A 16882-nucleotide genomic window follows, 5' to 3' on the forward strand; every position below is an offset into this window, starting at 1 on the left:
AGATATAATTTTTGAGAATTTAAATATTATTTAGTATAAATAACGATTATAAAAATCACCCTATTTCATTTAAAAAAGAACATTATTTCCCCTTGTAGACCAGACCACTAAAATGCATCATCAGTTTTTTTGTTTGTTTGTTTGTTTTTCTTGAACATATTCCATCTTATGGTAAAACTGGATTTGAGGGTTGATTTCCCCTCAAGAGAACTGATTTGAGGGAGAAGCCATCACTAGACAGAACATGAATGACTCTTAGTGAGGTAAGTTCACTGGTCACCTGAGATGATAGATAGGTGATAGAGATAGACAGATAAATGATGATAGATAGATAGATGATAGATAGATAGATAGATAGATAGATAGATAGATAGATAGATCATAGATAGATCATAGAAAGAAATAGATATCGTGATTAATCTTGCTCTTTTCCTATAATGTCTTAACAAAAATTGTAGTATTATTAATAGTAAATGAACATCTAATTGAACTTCATTAGCATTAGGTTTTCACGTTTTAATATAAACAAATGTATGTTCAGAACTAAACTGAAAAGGAGAAAGCATTTCTACTCTTTAACTTGCTAGATTTCAGCTGTCATATCAGCAACTTCAGGCTTTTCTCATTTGTGAGCTCTAGACCCATTTACTTCTACTCATTTGTTCTATGTCACTTGGTACTGAAAATCTCATTCAATCTTTAGCTTCTACAGCCTCTTCTTAAGCAATAACTATCTCAGAGGGAGGTTGATCCTTCTAGATGGGGAAGGTGATTATTTACCCTAATTAGATCATGATAATTGGAGTGACCAGATGGCCTCAGCAATTCATCTGTCTTTGACACTCACCATGATGATCAAATTTTTTTGCACAAAATACTAAAGATTGCATATTAACTCGTCTCTAGCATTTACAAATTATGTGATTAGTGCCAGAAAGTACCAAGACAAAATTTCATAGTATTCAAGACTGATCAGGATTCTTCCCTCCATTCTGAGCTGTTTTTACCAAGACCAGTTTTTAGACATTGTAGGCCCTAGACGTATATACCTGTGGGCTCCCTGTGCTAGCTCCCACTCTGGACACACCCACCCACCCTTCTTGGGCAAAGTTAAGGGTAGGAAAAGCAAACTACATTAGATTAGAGGGCTGTGTCCTAGGTTGGAGTTCACTGCTATCTTTCACAAACAGTGTGGCCTTAGGTAGCCTACTTTATCTTACTGTGCCTCAGCTTCTCAGCTATAAAATGTATGATTAAGGTACCTGTGAGGATTAAATAGAATGACACAAGCACACTTAGAACTGTTCTGAGCATACAGTAAGAGGTCAAATATGTTAGCTATAGCTAAATGCTTTATACAAGGCGCCAAGAAAGTCATAATTCATGGTTCTTTTCAGGCAGTGAGGCTGCTGAATAGAACAGGTTAGAAAATATAGATATACACTATATGGTCAACATGATTAGTTAACTAGACTGAGTTGGCATGTTCAGAGTTGGCATTAGTGGGAGAAGGAGCAAGTTAGCAATATTCAGAAGTTCTCGCTGACGTTCAGGCTCAAATGGACCCAGTTATATATAACTCAGATTCTTTTCACAATAAGTTTCCCTTTGAGATTAAAAGCTTTTCCAAATACATGTGCAGTTTCCCATCAAAGTTACTAATCTAGTTAGAGTAGATGTGTGATCCACATCTGATTATTGTTTCCTTCATTTGCATGAAGGTTAATTTAAAAAATATTATATTATGAGTTCTTAGTTTACCTCATTTTTGTGGTTGTAAAAGATTGTTACTTTAGGTAGTTTCCTGCATGTTTTTTTTTTCCCCTGGTGGCCTATAAAAGTTTTACTGAATCCACTGACTTGACACATTTTGTTTTTACTAACTAGTTATTCCTTCATCTAACATAAAGATGACCCCTTTGTTTAATGTTCAATTATATCAAACAAGTAAAAATTACTCTCATCTCATATCAAATATAATGTGCGTATATGTAAAATTGTGTGTGTTCAGCTGACTTGAGTCCCAGCTAACTGAATGACATGTTTTCTTTTGCAGTCACCTAACTGAACTTTATCAGTTTCAATATTACGGTTTTTATTTTACATTTTGAAGCCAACAATTCATTTTTAATCTCAGAATTTGTATAAGTCACTAAAAGTCTGTGGACTCTAGCTATTTAGTTCCCAGTGGTGAATTGCTAAAACAGATTGGACCTGGACAACCTCTGGTTGAGTTTGGCCATCTTATAAAATCGGAAAACCTGGATAAGTGAAAGACCTCGGTTTTAGTCCTGGGTTGGTCATAAGCAAATTTTATTATTTAGGGAAAATCTCTTTATGTCCCTGAACTTCAATTTCCTCATCTGTGATATGAGGATGTGAGGTTTCTTTCATTGAATAAATATTAATTGAAGGCCTTCCCTGCCCTAGGTTCAGTGCTGGACGTGTCAGGGGAAGGGGAGGGGAGTTAGTTGTTCAAAGTTGAGCAAAAATAGATATTGTTTTGAAGAGTTATGGTTTAGTGACTAGATGTTCTTAAAGTTCCCTCTCACTGCTGATTATAGATTTCATTGTCTGTTAAAATTATATTATAAAAGTCTTAAATAAGAGGAACATTATTTGCTGTTTGTTTTTTTTTTTCACTGCTTCTTCTCAATACCTAAAAGAATGTCTGGCACGTTGCAGGTGCTTCATAACAATTTATTGAATGAATGAATAAATAAATAAATAAATAAATTTGAAATACTTTGAAACATTTAAAGGGGACCATGTGTAGATGTTGAAGCTCTTTTAATAGGAAATAGACAGCAGTGACTTGCTGACACAGTAAAGAGATGAGTGCCAAGTTTCACCTTTTCTCCTAGGCCCAGGCAAAAGATGACAAGAGAAAGTGAGGGACTTTGGGAGGATTTAGCCTGATTCCGCTTTAATAGGGGACAAAAAGTATGGCTGCTTCTCAGAATTACCTGAATCTTTGTTCTTTGGGTTTCACCTTTTGAATTTTGTTCCCATTATTCCACAAATATGTAATTCTTTTCACCTTAGCCTCTGTCCATCTTTTCTTTTGAGTGTCCTAATCTCTGTCAAATCATACATAATAGCTCCCAAATTTTTATTTTTGTAAGAGAATTTTAAAGTCTTATCTTGTCCCTATAGCTAATCCTTCTATATGCTTCTAAACAATTTAAATCAATGTTCTGTTCTTTTGCAGTTTGAAGAGGTCACTAGATGTGTTGTTTTTTTTGGAGCTGATAAGGATAATAAACCACCCTGGACATACCTATAGTACCGAAAGATTTGGGCAGGGCTGTGGAACTAAGTAAATTCTCTGAAAGGACTTCCAATTGCTATAGAAGGCCCTCAATAAAATAAATCTGGAGGCTTTCTTTTGGCAGAAAATTAAATGATTCATTAGTGTACCAAAATTCTGTAATCTGTGAGGAACATTACTTGTACCTGGAGTCATGCGATGATCAGAAATGAGTTAGTTTCATCCAAAATGTTTTGCTGGAAAATGTGATTGGTGTGCTGCTTCTTTAAGAGCTAATAATGGTCACCTTGGAAATGCTACAGTTACTCAGTAATACGTTTTTCCCCTATCTTTCTATTCCACCACCCTTAGTATAGTTTTTGTCTTTATGATCACAAGATAGCTGCTACCCTGACAGGTATTGTTGATGTCTCAGTCGCCAGGAATAGGAGAAAGTACAGTGCAAACACCTCCTCGGGAGTCCTCCCCAGGGAATTTTGTATCTATCTAGTTGGCCACCACTGTGTTCCCTGGGCATAGCTTTAAGGGGAGCTGGAAATTCAAGTATTTCACTTTCCAGCCTTTATGATGCTTGAAAAAAAGGGGCAAGGGCGTTGGGATGGCTGTTCAATCAATGATCCACATGTAGTATCTATCACAATTAGGGTGACACTGGTGGAAAGGTGATGCAAGATTACTGTTGATTCCCTACGTTAAGAGCCTATATGTGGGTGGATACATTGATTGTGAGGCTGAGAGATTAAAGACCATGGTGATTTCTATGTGGACTCCTTGCCCCCAATATCATAACTTTGTTCCTGAGCTTTCCTCCAGATGTGTCATTGACCAACCTTCTGGAGGTCAACTCTTCTGAACTTGAAAATGATATTACAAAGATAGCAGTAATCTCTTTTTATCTTAAAGCTCTTATGAAATGGTATAAAAAGAAGAAATGCATTGTGCTTTCATATGAACAGATGAGACAAAAATACTAACTCTCCCCCCACCCCCATCTTGTTTTCTTCCTCAGAAGCTGTAGATGAAACCAAACCTAAGGAAAGTGCCCGGCAGGATGAGGGTAAAGGAGAAGAACGTGAGGCGGACCAAGAACATGCCTGAACTCTAAGAAATGGCTTTCCATGTCCCCACCCTCCCCTCTCCTGGGCCCTGTCTCTCCTCACCCTCTTCTCAGCTCCACTCTGAAGTTTCCCTTCCTGTCCTGCTCACGTCTGTGAGTCCGTCCTCTCCCACCCACTAGCCCTCTTTCTCTCTGTGTGGCAAACAGTTTAAAAAAAAAAAAAAGCAGGAAAGATCCCAAGTCAAACAGTGTGGCTTAAACATTTTTTGTTTCTTGGTGTTGTTATGGCGAGTTTTTGGTAATGATGATCCAATCATTTGGGGAAATTCTTGCACTGTATCCAAGTTTTTGATCTGGTGCGTGTGGCCCTGTGGGAGTCCACTTTCCTCTCTCTCTCTCTCTGTTCCAAGTGTGTGTGCAATGTTCCGTTCATCTGAGGAGTCCAAAATATCGAGTGAATTCAAAACCATTTTTCTTTTCTTCCTTTTCAATGTGATGGAATGAACAAAAAGGAAAAAAAAATCAAAAACCCAGTTTGTTTTGAAAATAAATAAATAAAGCAAATGTGCCAATTAGCGTAACTTGCGGCTCTAAGGCTCCTTTTTCAATCTGAATATTAATAAATCACGAGAGTAATCAAACTGCAGTGGCTCTGTGTTTCTGTTCCACCTTCTCATTAGTTGGTTTGACACATTGGGGTCTTACATTTTATCTTCTTTCTGGCCTCCCAGTCTGACCAACAACCCTGATGAGGAAAAGACGGATGAAGCCTAAAGCTCTGGACAGACCAATGGCTTTGATCCTTGATGGGATTGTTGGGGGCTGTGTATATTAGTTTGCTAGGACCACAGACTGGATGGCTTAAACAATAAAAATTTATTTTTTTCACAGTTCTGGAGGCTTAAAGTCTGAAATCAAGGGGTTGGCAGTGTTGGCTCTCTCTAAGGGCCATGAATGTAGGATCTGTTCCAGGCCTCTCTCTTCAGCCTATAAATGGCCATCTTTATATCTCTCATTGTCTATGGGTGTTTCTATGTCTAAATTTTCCCTTTTTGTAAGGACACCAGTCATATTTGATTCGGGCCCACCCTAATGACCTCACCTTAATTTTATTACCTCTGTCAAGACCCTATCTCCAAATAAGGTCATACTTGGAGTTACTGGGTGTTATAAATTTGGGGAAGAGGGGCACAATTCAACCCATAACAGGCACTAAGACTTCTTTTTACTAGAGTCACCTCAGAGTATTTTCATCTCTCAGGAGAAGTATCCAGTGGCAGGTTATTCTAGGTTTTGCTAAGTTAAATATTATAGGCATACATCATGCTTGGAAACCCCCGGTCTTTTGTTTAAATGATTTATTTTAACCCAAGTATTGACACAGTCCATTCTTTTTCTGCTTATTTACTTCTGTTGTACTTCTTCCTACACAAGGCAGCTGTCAGATTCTTGATTAGTTATAATCATTCTTCTGATGGTAATAGTATATAAAGAAATGGTGTTCATTTAGCATATCCGCCCTTTTCAATTTTCCTTCCAGTTCCTGTTTTCTAAGTACCCTCTATTAGAAGGTAAACAGTTCCCATGAGAAACAGCAATGTCCTAAATCTTGAAATATCTGATGCTGTTCTATTTTTCCTCTAACTTTCCTAAATCAATCCTGGTATAAATTCCTAACAAGTCATACACTGCCTGACTTTCAGTCTCCTCCCACAGACCACCTTGGGCAATGGACACCCTTCAGCTTCTTACACTCATCTGCACATGGAATTTTTTAGCAAGGAAGTGAAAATTATTTCTAAACATTCAAAATAATGAAGATCATAGAAATAAGTGCTCTTAGGAGGTACAACCTATACCTTGGTTAACTCTGCTCAGCTCTGTGTGGAGGTGAGGCCTGGTTAATGCTTTGAAGAAAGCTGATGTCAAGCAAAGGATCAGCCCTCACTAGATCAAAGCATAATTTCTTGGCACTGACACTTTAAGTGGGATTTTCACTGGGAGAAGCAATCATAAAAAAAAAAAAAAAAGGTCAGAAAGCATCAATAACATATTGAAATAAGAGTTTGGAATTCATTCTGACTTGGTGTGGTTTCCAAAGGAGACTTTGGAGCAAATATCTGGGGCTCAATCTTGATCTGATTCGGGTCTCATCAGATGTGAGATAAGGTTTTGGAAAAGATCATCCATGGTTGGAACCATATTGGCAGTATATTTCTTTAGAATTCTACTTTAACTCTAAGTTTTTTTGGTAAGATAAATGCTGTAATTTCTTTCTCAAATCTACACTTCAAAGCAACATTCCTATGACTTGGAATAGTTCAACTTCTTCAGGATAAAATTCTAAGTTTCCACTGAATCCACGGTTATACTGAAAACAATAGCATATGATGTTTTAAGTCTATATTAATATACATTGTTTAGTGATCTTCACCAGTTCTGCCAGAGTTGAGATTTTGTTTTTACTTATGAATATCTTTTTATTTGGTTTATAAAGTCTTGGCTCCTTAATAGAATTTTAAAGGTGGGGGAAGACACATCAAGGAAGCTCATAATAATCTTAAAAGAAATACCAAGAATAATTGCAGCTCGCACCCTCATACAAAACAGTGTGATTCAAGCTTGTATACAGCATACACAAAGTCAGGTGATACTGGGAAACACAGATCATTTGAGATACAGAGACAAACAGATTCTAAATCTGTTCCAAAAGTGTCATAATTTGTTGATTCTAAAACATCTACACCTGGTTTACTTTTCAAAAAGTAAAAACTAGGTTGAGAACAAGTAAAAAAAGGCCTCAACATTGACAAATGATTCTTTCAAATGGTGGTAAGATCTTTAATATTCTGGCCAACAGACCCAATATCCCATTGACAAAACTATGTCCATGTCTGCATGAAGTAGTCTTTTGACTGAGTTGTATTACTCAGATCTAAAACATTGTCATGCTGTAATACAGTCTCTCTGGAGTCTCTCTGGAGTCTCTGAAGATGAAGGGATTTCTAAAATGGAACCTTAATTCTCATCACTCTGTTTACACTTTGCTCATCCTTCAATCTTTTCCACCATCGTCTACCCAGTGGGTTAGTTCAGAAATCCAGAAAGCTGCCTGAATTTTCTTTTTCTTCCATATAACATTTTATTCACGAGCAAACCTGCTGATGTGAATTCCAGAAGAAAATAAGGATACGCTTGTGCCTGCTGCTCTGGCCAAACCTTCCCTGTCATTGGTCAGCTTGAAGTTATCTCAGGATCTTTTACAGTTGTCCCTTCCCATATTCAGCTCATAAAGGAAACTGGGGAAGGATTACCAAATTTCTGTCTCAAATCCCTAGGGAAAAGGTACTTTGGAACTGTCAAAAATGCATTATTCCCAACATCAGCCAGTCCCAGGAAAGCCAATTCTGCAGTTGGCATGGAAGCCTGAGCAATAGGAAAATCAGATTAATGTATGATTTCCATAAAGCATTATTAAGATCACCACTGATTCCATTAACTTTTTTTTTAACCTTCCAATACGTTGTCTGTTGTCATGGAAACACAATTTCTGCTAAGCTGGCTATAAAAGTAATTTAATAATTGGTGACCCTTCTGGCTAAATGTTAACTAATGAGTGTTAGAAATATGGGCTTTCTTCATTTAAAAAAAAAAAAAACCAACAACCCTCACTTAACTTTTTTCCTTTGGAGATTAAAACTCATGCCTGTCTATCATGTAGGCAAAGCCTGCATCCACACCCACCATCTCTTTTAGTCATAGTTAGTCCTATATAATTGGAAATTCAGTCACTGGGAATGAAGACACGATTATAGCTATGAGAATGTGGAGTCATTAAACATTCTTGGAGAATTCTGTTAAAGTGGCAAGGACATTTTTAGTGTACATTTTCCAGCAGCTTGGTTACCTGATATGTTTTATAGTTATGTGTCATTGTTGGTAATTACCACGCCTTCAGTGTCACACATGGTACCTTACTAAGAATATTCTGGATGAAGTGAGATGCCTTTATACAAAAAAAATAAATGTTTCCAGGTAAGGTCATTACACCATATATGATGAGGCTATGAGAACACGTGGGATTCTCATATGAATCTTAAAATAATTTTATTGTTTAATCACTCAAATAATACTGTTTCATGCTAGAAAGGTAGAAAATATAAGAAAAAAGAAGATAACATAATCTACAGTTTACTGCCCAGATTTGGGCATTTTAATACTAGAGATAGAGCTTTATATAGTCTGTCTGCCTTCATATCTGCCTTCCCACCTTTCTATACAGTTATCTATTTATTTATCACTTATTTATTTACTTATTTATAATCATATGTATCTATAGATATGTACATTTAAGTCAAGAATTGGCTCATGCTGTACATATTATTTTGTAAACTGCTTTACACATTGCAGAGATTTTCATACAGATTGCCCGATTAGAGACAGAGAACTTTAAAATTTGTGGTACTCATTGCTTCCTGGTGCCTTACTTAAGCCTGAGACAAAAGGAAAAAATGTGCAATTCTATAGACACTTATTAAAATGTTATCCCCTATTTGAACTAAATGGGAATGTTAATAAAAGCTCTACAATCAAAACCGTGGCTCCACAGAAAGCCCCACGTTGCCCCACCTGTTGTCAGCACTCAGAAACCCTCCTGCTGGTGGAGGAGAACTGCAATGCATTTCTGAGCCAGGAGCCTGAGGGCTGATTGGAAAGAACAGATACCGTTGTGCAATCATGCAAGGTGGTAAAACCAACAGCAACCTGTCTTTATTTGATGTTTTAATATTTTGTTTATCATAGATATTTTTGAATTAATTTTGCTTTTTAAAAGACTGCATTAAAATTTTATCTTGATTGTCAGTTTTTTTGATATGACCGTAAATTTCGCACTTGAGACAAGTGCCTCACCCTAGTCGGGGGCCCTGAGGGAAGGCTAGAATCATTGTTTTCTAGATCAACATTTTCTGAAGACTGTTAGACACCTGTGATTCTGTGAGGTCTTAGTAAATATCCAGGAACTGTAAGGCTTGAGAGTGGGTTGGGCCATGAAGAGCTGGGAATTAAATGTCTAATATTTCTAGAAAGTGCATATGATTGCTTTAAGATGTTTCCTTGCTTTCTAGAGAAGGTATAGACTATGAAACAGCTGGATATAGAAAACGTGGAATGGTTCCAAGCTGGTCCAGGCTGTGGTAAATGAAAGAATTCATGACTACCTAAACACTCTGAACATAAATTAAAAAGTAAATAAGAATAACACCAGGGCTGCCAAGCCAAACCACCAGTTTGCAATGCCTAGCGGGCTTTCACCACTCCTCACGGTTGCATTTGTCTGGGAAGGGCAGGGTTATAAAACTGAATATGGTCACTTCAAAACTTGTGTTCATGAAGCTGATCAACTAGGGCATCTTATAAACTGAAACTATTACTCAGTGTTGTGGGAACTAAGCACTCATTTATTAATTCACCCTGATTGCAAATTTTTGTTTCAACTGTAGATTTATTTCATTTTATACATAGAAGTAAAAAGAAGGTATTTCTCTGTCTTGGAATTTTTTTAAAGCATGGGAAGAAGAATTATGCTTTTTAAACATTTCTCTTCCACCCTGTTGGGAAAAGAGACACACACTGAAACAAAAGAAGGAACATTCATTTCTTTCCTTGTTTCTCTACCTGCTGTTTTAATTCCGCCTTCTTCCTTTAGTAGGTAGAGGGAGGGTAGAGGCTGGAGACACTGAAGTGTTCATTAAGCCAAAGGGAAGGCAGAGGGGCAGCACCTGTGCCTGGCTTCTACAGCAGCAAGTCACGAAGGCTCTTCAGCTTCCACCTGGAGCCTAGCTGGGCTGGAAGGTCACCGACAGTGCTCTGCCGAGCGGCCCTTGTTGACTCCCTGACCTCCAGCCAGCCTGAACCTGTGAATCCTGCCTTCCTGTCCTTAATGGAGCCCGTCCTGCTGCAGAGACGACTCCTGCTAGACGGTAAATTGCTTACGTGTGGGATTTTTGAACTGCTTAGTTTTGTACTCTGGTTACCTGAGATCCTGAAAATAACAGTCGGATATTAAATAAGTGCTTCATGAATGCATGAATGTATGAATGAACGAATGAATGAATGGGCTTTGATTCTTTTTTTAATTTATTAAATGAATTGAGATGACATTGATTAGTAAAATTATATAGGTTTCAAGTGTACATTTCTATAATATATCATCTATATATTGCATTTTGTTCACCACCCAAATCAGTTCTCCTTCCATCACCATATATTTGACCCCCTTTTCCTCTTCTACCACCTCCTCCCCCCTTACCCTCTTGTCGTGCAGGGTATCACGCAGGGTCTCTGGTCCCACTGCCCACATAAGAACACAGGACATGGTGAGGCCAAAAAGGAACACCCACGGAGCCATAGGTAGGGGAGTCACACCACTATAGTCTCACTGGAGGTTGGATTCATGACATGCAACCTGCTGTCCGCTTTTCTGCCAACTGACCGACTCCCCTCTCCAGTTGCAATCTGCCGTGCTAACTGCAATCCGCTCTTGCTAGCTCAGCCACCATCTTCTTGCTAGCCCCCATTTGCTGCTAGCGTAGCCACAGCAGTTATATTAGTGCCCAATGGCTCACTGGTGACAGCTATCGGCCAACTAGCCAAGGCTGATGGCCATCCAATCACAGTTGATGGCCATTTACTACCCGAGTGAGCACCTTTCCATGTGAGGGCAAGAGCCTGGAAACTGCACTCCTGGTTCTATCCCCACACTCCACCCCTACAGGGTCTCGCCTCACAAGTTACGCGACAAGCGTCTTCCGAAAGGGGCCCTGTGTGAGGATCCTGGACGTGAATGCAATATCCTGGACACAGCCAGGCTCTCTGGGCACAGCCAGGGTTTCTCAGGGCACCACCAGTCCTTCTGGGCACAGCCAGACTTCCTGGGCTTCTTAGGGTACCACCAGTCTCCCCGGACAGCCAGGGTTTCTCAGGGCACTGCCACTCTCTCTGGGCACAGCCCGACTTCCTGGACACAGCCAGGGCCTCTCAGGGCATTGCCACTCTCTCTCTGGGCACAGCCCGACTTCCTGGGCACAGCAGGGCTCTCAGGGCACCGCCACTCTCTCTCTGAGCACAGCCAGACTTCCTGGACACAGCCAGGGCCTCTCAGGGCACTGTCACTCTCTCTGGGCACAGCCAGACTTCCTCACATATTCTCCATGGTGGCTGGTGGAGACACAAAAGCTAACATCCACCAGTTCCACTACATGGTGGTATGTTCCCAAGCAAACAGTCAAGCGGTCCATTAAATTAGGGATGGAAGGCAATTCCCCACAGTCCATAGTCATTCTCCAGGGCTGTCCTGGAGGTGAGGGACGACCATGACCTCACCCTCATCTTCCACGGAGGATTCAGCAGCGTTTCCTCCTGGGACTACAAGTCCTACATCCAAACTGCCTCAGCAAGCACTTCCCAGCTCACAGGGCCGCAATGACCTTCGCTTTCTCCGGCCTATGCTGGTTGGGGAACCGTCCACGGCTTCCCACCCCTCCACGAGGGTCCAGGTCTCCAGCAGCTGCTCCTCCTGGTCTTCCTGAGACTGAGTGTTCATAGGCACAAACTACTCGACCGCCCTTCAGAGAGCTTTGGCCGGCACCGTACCCTGCTCGCTGCGCCATGTGTAGTGCAGGGTATCACACGGGGTCTCTGGTCCCGCTCCCCACATAAGAACACAGGATATGGTGAGGCCAAAAAGGAACACCCACAGAGCCATAGGTAGGGGAGTCACACCACTGTAGTCTCACTGGAAGCTGGATTCATATGATGTGCGACCTGCCGTCTGCTTTTCTGCCAACTGACCGACTCCCCTCGCTAGCTGCAATCTGCCGTGCTAACTGCAATCCGCGCTTGCTAGCTCAGCCACCATCTCCTTGCTAGCCCCCATTTGCTGCTAGCGTAGCCACAGCAGTTATATTAGTGGCCAATGGCTCACTGGTTACAGCTGACGGCCAACTAGCCAAGGCTGATGGCCATCCAATCACAGTTGATGGCCATTTACTACCCGAGTGAGCACCTTTCCACGTGAGGGCCAGAGCCTGGAAACTGCACTCCTGGTTCTGTCCCCACGCCTCTGGTAATCACTAAACTGTTGTCTGTGTCTATGAGTTTTTGTTTCTTTGTTCCTTTGTTGCTTTCAGTTTTATATCCCACATATGAATGAAGTCATATGTTTCTCGACGTTCTCCGTCTAACTTTGCTTAGTATGATAATCTCAAGATCCATGTTGTCACAAATGGCAGTATTTCATATTTTATGACAGAGTAATATTCCATTGTATATATGTGCCACTTCTTTATCCAGTCATCTATCGAAGGACATTGTGGTTGTTTCCATGTCTTGGCCACCATGAATAATGTTGCAATGAACATCAGGGTACATGTATTTTTACAGATAAATGTTTTCAGATTTTTTTGGTAGATACTGAGGAGAGAGATTGCTGGGTGTATTGTAATTCTATTCTTAATTTTTTAAGGAAACTCCATACTATTTTCCATAGTGGCTGCACCAGTTTACATTCCCACCAGCAGTGTATGACGGTTCCGTTTTCTCCACAGCCTTTCCAACACTTGTTACTACTTGTCTTGTTGAGAATAGCCATTCTAACAGGTGTGAGATGGTTTTGATTTGCATTTCCCTAATAGCTAGTGAAATTGAATATTTTTTTCATATATGTCCGTTTGCCATTTGTGTGTCTTCTTAGGAGAAATATCTGTTCAGGTCGTCTGCCCATTTTTTAAATTGGATTGTTTGTTTTTTTGTTGTTGAGTTGTACGAGTTCTTTATATATTTTGGATATTAGCCTCTTATCGGAGATGTTGTTTGCAAATGTCTTCTCCCATTCAGTTGGTTGCCTGTTTGTTTTGTTGATGGTTTCCTTTGCTGTGCAAAAGTAATTTAATTTGAGAGATTCCAGCCACTACCACCTCCTCATTGTCCCTGATTGTCCCTGACTTTGCAGGAGTGGATCCTCATGAATTCATTGCTCCCTTTGCATTTGTGGTTTCCTCTGCTTGGAATACTCATCCTCTAGATATACACATGGCTCTTTCAGGTCTTTTATCAAATATTACCTTCTCATTGAAGCTTTCCATGACCAGATCACTCAATATTTTTCATCACCCTTTCCTATAAAAGCATTTCAAGTAAAGGTAAGTCTTATTTCCATTTAAAATACTATATCCTTTATTCAGTATTTTATTTATCTGTCTTTCCTTACTAGAATATAAATTTCACAAATGCAAGAACTTCCCCTGTTTTGTTTCTGTCTTCAGATCTTAAGACACTGCCTGGCATTGAGCACAATTTTAGTAAATGGCAAATGAATGAACCTCTCTCAAAATTACAAAACACAAATTTTACTTAAAGTCTTTTAATTGCTCCTTGAATTTATAACATAGTTTTTTACTTTCTCACTTTTAAAACTGGTTCCTCCTAACTATGGCATTCACCCATGGGTCACTGTCTCATAATATTACTTAGTAATTGACATCCATTGTGCTTGCCCAGCCAGCATCTTTTCCCATTTCTGTGGTAACAGACCACTTCTTTCCTATGTTAGATCTATTCCATTAAGTCTGAATGGAGCTGACCTGAATCTTTTCCTCTCATTCTCAACATAGAATATATACAAGAACCAGGCCTGGCCAATCAGACCATCACATCTCCTGGCCAAAGTGAGAACTTACGCCAAGTCCTCCCCTAGAATTTTCTGCCAGAGCTGGCAGGAAATAAAAACTTTCTTCCTGGTAGGATTTCTAGACAAGTAAATGCAAGTCTTCCACCGATCACGGCTGTTTGCTCACCATGTGGAGAGAGCCCAAGAAATGGAAAGAGACAGAGTCCCAGTGACAAATGTTTGGTCTTCTAGTTCTAACAATTCCTAAAGCAAGTATTGTTCTTGAACTTTTCAGTGATGTATTTTAGTACCCCTTTTTTCTGTTTTTGCTTAAGTGTATTTGAATCGCACTTCTGCCAGGTACAAATTAAAAGGTTCCTGACACATCAGCCCATCTATGCTTCCCCCACTCCAGTAACCCCTACACGTTAGTAACCCAATGCATGATGTTCCTGGTTTCCAGGCCCCTGGACGTTTTCACAATATCTGTGGCATAAGCATGGTGATTTGTTGTCCAACATGTATAGCATTACCAGTTTTCCCCCCACATGTTAATCAAATATTTTCAAGATTTAATACACAAACAGAAAATGCTGAGAGACAATATCATTATGTCTCTGGAGGAGGAGAACATAACAGAGAGCTGAATTTGGAAGTGAGGTTCAGTGATGCCAATGACATTCCTGCCATTCCCAAATCGGAGTAGAAGTCCTAAAGCACGTCTTATGCTTAGAACAGATAATTGGATATGATTTAGTCTTGAAATCATAGGTGTCCCCTTTAAAAATTGAAACTTATTTTACATTAGAACAGCATATGGTATGAAAGTAATTATACATCTTAATGAACATGAATCCTTTCCTATTAGCAAACTATGTTGAACAAATATTTTAAAATATTTACTCTCAGTATATTACTGTTATGAGTGGGTGTTTATTGAAATAAAAAATAGTGTAGCTTTGTTGCCTAGAGTAAGAAAACATGATATATATGTATGTACACATACACATATATATGGACATATGTATTTTTTTAACATTTTTAAATTATTTTCAGGTGTACAAAACAATCTAATAGTTAAACATTTATCATTTATATCCCTCACACAGTGATGACCCCCTTCCCCCATCTAACACCCCTCTGACATCGCACACAGCCATTACATTTCCACTGCCTCTATTCCTAATGCTATACTTCACTTCTTGCATATGTATTTAATATATATGTGTATATATGTATGATTGATCAGATGTAGAAAATGGGATAAGAAATTAAAAATTAAAAACAAAATTAAACCAAAAACACTGGAGCCACACCTAAACAGCTATAACACCGAATCAATTGTCACTTGTGTCTCTCCTGGATCTTTCCCAAAGGAATTAGGAGATAGAAAGAGCTCATTTTGCCAGGGTATCACACAAAATAGAGATGATTACCTAGCAACCGAGGCCTGCCCTCAAAAGGGGCTTTATAATATTCCTGAACAGGCAAAGTCACATTGTTGTTTCTCTCTCCTCTTTGCTTGCCTTTTCTCCAAATGGTCTTTGGGAGCTCTGTGTTGGAGCTATTGCATATTATTAAGTTCAAATCTTGATCTGCTACTTTAAAATCATTACTAGAGCAACTCTGATGGACTCACGTCTCCTATGTGTATGGGCTCAATCTTTGTCTTCTGGCTACTCCACAGGAGTCTAGAAGCTACAGGTTCAAGATGTCATCAATTGACTTCACAGAAATTTATTAAACCCTTGTACTGTCCTAGACACAGGTGATAGCACAGGAAACAAGACAAGGTCCATACAACTAAAGGGCATTTCTTTCTACTTGGACATCTTGTATAACGAAATACTATAGACTGGGTGGCTTAAACAGCATACATTTATTTTTCATAGATCTGGAGGCTGGTAAGTCCAAGATCAAGAACAGATTTGGTTCTTCCTGGCTGACAGTTGGCTATCCCCTAGCTGTATCCTTACATGGGAGGGAGGGAGGGAAGCAGGGAGGGAGGGAGAGAGAGAGAGAGAGAGAACGCGCCTGAGAGCCTTGTGCTCTGGTGTCTCTTTCTAAGAGAGTACTAATCCCATCATGGGGGCTCCACCCCCATCAACTCATCTAACCCTGTTGGCCTCTCAAAGGCCCCACCTCCTACCTAATACCATAATGCTGAGAGTTAGGACTTGAGCATATAAATTTTTGGGGAAAGAAACATTCAGTCATATCACCTTCAATTATGATTGTAGCTAACAAACCACAGTGGTACTAGCAGTACCTGTGACTTTGTCACACACAAAAAATCAGGTATTCTCATTTCATGTTACAGTTGTTACATATACCTTGAAATGATGTCCATGCTAATCACTTTTTCAAAATTTTGGTGCTGAGAACTACCCGCTGCATATTGTTATCAACAAGGAAGCAAATCGATAACAAATTTTGAAAAAAAACATTAATAACTGTATTTTGCAGTCATTTGTGTCATAAATGTATGCATGTTTTATGATTTTCACATAGCATTTTGAGAAGGGGATAATGAATGCATATGTGTAGTCAGCTGTCAAAGGATCTATGGAAGAACATGTTTAAGAACTTTGTATAAATGATATTTTAGAAACTGGGTATGTGGTTTGGAAAGAAAACTGGTAGTACTGCAGAGTCCAAAGAAGTTGTGAAGATGAAGACTCTGGTTAGGAAGTTAAGTTATTGTTGAGATGAGAGATGATGGAGTATGAACGAAAGCACCGGAAATAAGAGTTGAGACATTGGAAGCTGTGAAAAGAAGTGAGGAGGGGACGATGAAGCAGTGGAAACAGCAAGTACGAAACCCTGAAGGGGGGAGAGCTGTCTGGGCTCTAGGAAACAGAAGCAGAGAAGTGTGGCTCGAAGGTGG

The 16882-nt window shown here is 39.6% G+C and overlaps 1 protein-coding gene across 1 annotated transcript in view; it reads left to right on the forward strand.

Moving 5' to 3' along the window:
• GAP43 (growth associated protein 43) overlaps window positions 1-4969 on the forward strand; it is a 94859-nt gene extending 89890 nt beyond the window's left edge. The window contains exon 3 of the mRNA XM_033121522.1: window positions 4281-4969. Within this exon, the coding sequence (XP_032977413.1) occupies window positions 4281-4369 (89 nt within the window). The 3' untranslated portion in view covers window positions 4370-4969. The remainder of the gene's footprint in view (window positions 1-4280) is intronic.
• Window positions 4970-16882: the final 11913 nt, after the last annotated feature.

Source organism: Rhinolophus ferrumequinum, chromosome 2 (genome assembly GCF_004115265.2).
Source record: "Rhinolophus ferrumequinum isolate MPI-CBG mRhiFer1 chromosome 2, mRhiFer1_v1.p, whole genome shotgun sequence".
Classification (NCBI taxonomy): Eukaryota; Metazoa; Chordata; class Mammalia; order Chiroptera; family Rhinolophidae; genus Rhinolophus; species Rhinolophus ferrumequinum.